The following is a 5638-nucleotide window of genomic DNA, read 5'->3' on the forward strand; positions in this document are numbered from 1 at the left end:
AGTTTTTTTTTAACTAAGAAGAAAACACTGGTGGGAATTTATCTAGTCTGAGTAATTATTTCATAAAACTGAATCTACTGAAAAGAGGAAAACAGGATAGTGTATGTTTTTGTAACTATGTAACTTCCTATTAAATCATCTGTGCTTAAGAGGGAATCATTTTTTGTGCTATTTGCTTAGAGTATTTATAATCATTCATTTAATTCAAATCTATTAGATATATACTAAGCTTAGCATCTGGCTAGGTTATGTAAAAAAAGTGAAGAAAGCAATAAAAATATCTAGTCACAGATTTTGAATCCTTTACTTTGAACTGGATACAAGCATAAGGACATTGTGCTCTTTTTCTTACAGATATCATAAATCCTTTTTACATAGTTTTTAAATGCATGCTGACTACGTGTAGAGATCAGAATCTTCACCAATACAAAAATAAGGCCTGAGAGGCTCACAGAAAGAGGCCTTTGGGAAAGTGAAGATGTGGGAGCCAGTTACCACATCATAAAAGGAGACAAGTCCGGCCTCATAGTGCACAAAAACCGCTATATAGTTAACATTCTGCAGAGGAAGAGGAGTTAGGGGAGACGTAAGAGCTATATAGCCATAATCTTTGCAATGTCTGATGGCCCAGAATCCAGACTCAGGATCCCGTCTCCTGTTATTGTCTCTTGGCACATTTTCCAGACAAACTCCGACATCCCATTCAGGTCCGCTTATACTATATATTCCAAAGTAATGTTTCCCTGAGGTGATGGTCTCACATCCCAGGACACAGGGTAAGTCTTTAAACCTAGCAGGAGTCTCATGCTTCACTTGGGGGGATCCGCCAGTCACCTTTTTTTCATCCTCGTTCAGCAATAGGTTATTGTGAGCTGTATCTGGATCTAGAGTAACTTTAACTGCAAATATTAAATAAATTAAAAACATTAGAAAAGAAAATGACATGACCACTTCATACTTAGTACCAACAATATTCCAAATATCAGCCCATGCTCAAAAGAAAAAATTGCTTCTGATACCCATTCTAGACATTTTATCAAAATTCATTATCACTTGTCACTTGTCATCTCATTGTTCATCGAATTCTCCAGCAAGTGCCAGTTAAGTCCCCATTTGTCCCTGTTGCATGATTGTGTAGCCCAATGAAGTATTGGGAACTTTTTTTGGGTCATGGGAATGAAATCCGTTATTGTTACTGTTTTTGACATATAAAATACATCACATCACAGGTAGCTTTCCAGGCTCTGCCGTTCCAAAATTCATTACATAAAGTAAAATAGAAATCATATTGTTAACAAACAATCGTGAGGATGATTGAAGAGCTAGTATATGATTAATATTGTACAGGACTGCTATTATGTGGCATTGTAAAATATCTGGTAATAGCAATATACTACTAAGGCTCTAAGTACTCTCCTATTCTTACTCAACATTGTTTCTATTTTTCTCATTGTAATATCAACAAAAGAACAAATGAAAATATTTAACACCTTTCCTTATTCTCATTTCCTTAGCCCTCCCAATGTTTCCAAATAACACTGACACAGTACAGAAAGCGGAAAGACAGTTATTTAAATACTTGGTTATTGACACATAGGATGCCATTGGGGTCTTAGGACACATGGGCACTCAGCAACTTTAAGGATACACGCTCTTTGGTTTCTCATGAACCATAAGGATTAGTATAAGATGATGTACCAAGTACAAATATACACAAAAATAATCTGAGTAAAGAAAGAATAAACTAGGATAGTCATAAAGGTACTACCCTACAGGACAATTTAAAAATAGAATATGATAACGTATTGAAGCTAGTGACTTAGTCACTTGGTCACCTAATGTGATTAAACACCTTGATTAACACCAAGCAGACCAGAAACACACAGGAAATAAAGAATGCAGAATCATTCCTTAGCTGTACTTTCTCTTGTGTTCTTCTCCAGACCACTCCCCACCTTGTAATGCCTTGTCTTTATGACCTCAGGATCTCCAGGAAACCAGCTTCCTCTCTTCTATCTGACTTCTTTTTACTCAGCCAATGAGAGTGCTGGGGAGAATGTGTGAAACTAAGAGGTGGAGTGGCAGTCATTACTATGGAAGCTTCTCTCCAGTGCTCTGAGAGTCTGCACTTCTTTCCTCAGTCACACTCTCTCCTGTTCTTCAGATCCCTCCACCTGCATTTGAGGCCCAGTGTGGTGAGGACTCCATGACTATCTCAGCACTGGGTGCTTCAGTCTTCCTGAGTCATTATCCAAATCTGTTTTTTTTTTTAACTCACTTATTAAACTCTCCTCAATGAATTTTTAACAGGAGTTGACAGAATACATTTGGGATTTTATTTTTGTACTTTGAATGGTTAAAAAATAGACATTGTTTGAAAACTCATCAGAATTAGCTAATGAAATGAAAATCAAAAGGGGGGAACAGTGATACAGATTCTTTCTCATGTAAGACATGCAGAGAACAAAGAAGGATATAAAAAATGATCTCCATCATTTACTATCAGGACAATTTGTATCAAAATAGCAATGAGATATCATTTCGTACCAGTGAGAAAAAAAACTGCACTATTGCACAAATGTGGGGAAAGGAAGCTTCAATCACTGTCACTGGGCATCATGCTTGGTTCAGCCATTTTATAAAATGGAGAAATATCAAAAATAAGACTTAAGCTTCTATATGACACAGTTTGTATACTCTGGTCATCTAGGCTAAAGGCCCAAAATTTCTGTTGAAAAATAGATTTGCACTCCTATGTTCATTACAGCACTAGAAACAGTAGTGAACATCTGAAACAATCCAAGTTTCCAAGAACAGATAAGTGATAAAGTATTTTATACACACAAGAGAATGCTGCTCAGCTATAAGATTTAATTATGCAATTTTCATAGACTGAAGTCAGCAGAAGGTGTAAGACAGATACAGAATAGTTCCTCTTATATATGGAATATAAAGAAACTCTGTAAGGGAATAATATCAAATGTGAAAAAAAACCAGAATCCGTAATATGAGCTACATAACACGATTACCATGGTGGGAATATGGACAGATAGGGTGTGAGGACAGTACCTTTGTAATGAAAGGGACAGTGGAGGGAAATGGACATTTTGGTGGGGTGTGTGGAGTTGAAATGCTCTGTGCTTGCAATCCTATAATTGACAGCATTCAAAATGACAACGAGTAACACTGAATCTTAAAAATAAATAAAATGCTCCTTTTTTCATCTCCCCGGCCAACATGCCGCCTAGACCCGAAAACTCATGGGCCACGTGAGCTACTGCCACAGCCGCATGGGCAAGCCAGGAAGCACCCTGGATGTCGGGGTGATGCTGGTGGCATGCATCACCCCAGGATCAACTTTGACAAATACCATCCAGGTTACTTTGGGAAGGTGGGTATGAGGCATTATCACTTAAAGAGAAATCAAAGCTACTGCCCAACTGTCAATCTTGACAAACTGTGGACCTTGGTCAGTGAGCAGACGCGGGTTAATGCTGCCAAAAACAAGACGGGAGCAGGCCCTATCATTGATGTGGTGCGGCCGGGCTACTACAGAGTTCTCTCGGGAAGGGAAAGCTCCGGAAGCAGCCTGTCATCGTGAAAGCCAAAGTCTTCAGCAGAAGAGCTGAGAAGATTAAGAAAGTGGGAGGGGCCTGTGACCTGGTAGCTTGAAGTCACCTAAAAGAAGGATCATTAAATGTTACACTGTTTTTATTTTACAAAAATAAAATAAAATAAAAAGTAAAATATGGCAGGCCTTTCCAGAACACCTGCTGGGACAGAGGCGGAGGAGGAGCCCTGGCTGCACAGCCAACGGGACTCCGAAACCTTCTCCTCCACACTTCCACCACGCTCACTCCCAACACCGGCCCAGACCTGCTCTCAGGCTGTAGAATATGGTGAAAGAAACCACTTACTATGATGTTTTGGGGATCAAACCTAATGCCACTCAGGAAGAATTGAAAAAGGCTTACTGGAAACTGGCCATGGTGGTAAGAAAGGAGCAGAAGAGTGCTGTCCCCATTGCTGAGGTACTGGAATGCAAGTACAAATTCATCCGATCAGATCAGGCCTGGAATGGTCCGGCAAATTCAGGTGCCAGGGAGCATGGAATTCAGGAGCAAATTTAGTAGCATGAAATGCCAGGGCCATGGGGAACAGATCAGTCCTAAGGACAGATGTAAAAGCTAAAAATGGAAAAAGATAGTCCGAGAGAAGAAGAATCTGGAAGTTCACATTGACAAAGGTTTGAAAGATGACCAGAAGGTAACATTCTATGGTGAAGGAGACCAGGAACCAGGATTGCAGCCAGGAGGATTATCATTGTTTTGGATCAGAAGGACCATGCTGTTTTCACTAGGCGAGGAGAAAACCTTTTCATGTGTATGGACATACAGTTGGTTGAAGAATTGGGTGGCTTCCAAAAGCCAATATCTACTCTTTCCAGCCGAACTATAATAATCACTTCTCATCCAGGTCAGATTGTGAAGCATGGTGATATCAAGTGTGTGCTGAATGAAGGCATGCCAACTTACCATAGACCATATGTAAAGGGTCGCCTAATCATTGAGTTTAAGGTAAACTTTCCTGACAATGGCTTTCTCTCTCCTGATAAACTCTCCTTGCTGGAAAACCTCTTTCCTGAGAGGAAGGAGAAGAGATTGATGAAATGGACCAGGTAGAACTGGTGGACTTTGATCCGTATCAGGAAAGATGGTGCCATTACAACAGACAAGCCTGTGAGGATGATGAGCACCATCCAAGGGGTGGTGTTCAGTGTCAGACCTCTTAGTGGGCCAGTGAGTTACACACATTGCTGTCATTTCACGTGCAGTAGTGAATGAGTGAGGCTATCAACAATAACATTCATTACTCGCACTTGTTTTGTTTTAAAATTCAACTATAGCAGTGTTTTAAAAGTTAAATGAAGAATAAACTCAAATATGAAAGCTTTTTAGAGCTTGACAATGAAAGAAAATGCACAGAACAAATATGTATGCATGATAATTAAAGTGGTACATCAAGTATGTTACTTCTTTATATGTTATATAAATATTTATAACCAGTGCTGAAGTATAGTACAGTGCTTAAAATCCTTTTGCAAGTGGCTGACCAGGCTTTAATCCCCAGCATCTCAAAAGGGTTCCCGAACTCAACCAGGAGTGATACCTGAGCTAACAGCCAGAATTGGAAAAACTAAATTTTTTTTTTCTTTTTTCTTTTTTGGGTCACACGTGGCAATGCACAGGGGTTACTCCTAGTTCTGCACTCAGGAATCACTCCTGGCGGCGCTCAAGGGACCACATGGGATGCTGGTAATCAAACCCAGGTCGGCCGTGTGCAAGGCAAACACCCTACCTGCTGTGCTATCTCTCCAGACCCAAAACTAAATATTTTTTAGAAAAAAAATTCAATATTTAAAACAAAATGTTAATATACGATGAAAATACTAGAATGATTTCATCTGAGCTAGAGAAAGGGTGCAATATTGTCATCAAGAGATCTGGTTGAACACTAGTTAGATTAACAGAGAGAAATGGTATCTACACAGACACACTTAACGGATTTAACTCTTTTTGTTGGTGAGGCGGTCTGAATTATAAGAAGCTTTTCCCTCACCTAAATAGGAATTGCTTAC

At 39.4% G+C, this 5638-nt stretch overlaps 1 protein-coding gene and 2 pseudogenes across 1 annotated transcript; 2 read left to right on the forward strand and 1 right to left on the reverse strand.

Annotated features, from left to right (window-relative positions):
- Positions 1-396: 396 nt before the first annotated feature.
- LOC129401598 (E3 ubiquitin-protein ligase TRIM38-like) lies at positions 397-945 on the reverse strand. Its single transcript, XM_055124301.1, has one exon. The coding sequence runs from the start codon at positions 943-945 to the stop codon at positions 397-399; it is 549 nt and encodes a 182-aa protein (XP_054980276.1).
- A 365-nt stretch (positions 946-1310) lies between these two features.
- On the forward strand, positions 1311-3672 carry LOC129401599 (60S ribosomal protein L27a-like; annotated as a pseudogene).
- Positions 3673-4024: 352 nt separating this feature from the next.
- On the forward strand, positions 4025-4792 carry LOC101548548 (dnaJ homolog subfamily A member 1-like; annotated as a pseudogene).
- Positions 4793-5638: the final 846 nt, after the last annotated feature.

This window comes from Sorex araneus, chromosome 2, assembly GCF_027595985.1.
Source record: "Sorex araneus isolate mSorAra2 chromosome 2, mSorAra2.pri, whole genome shotgun sequence".
NCBI lineage: Eukaryota > Metazoa > Chordata > Mammalia > Eulipotyphla > Soricidae > Sorex > Sorex araneus.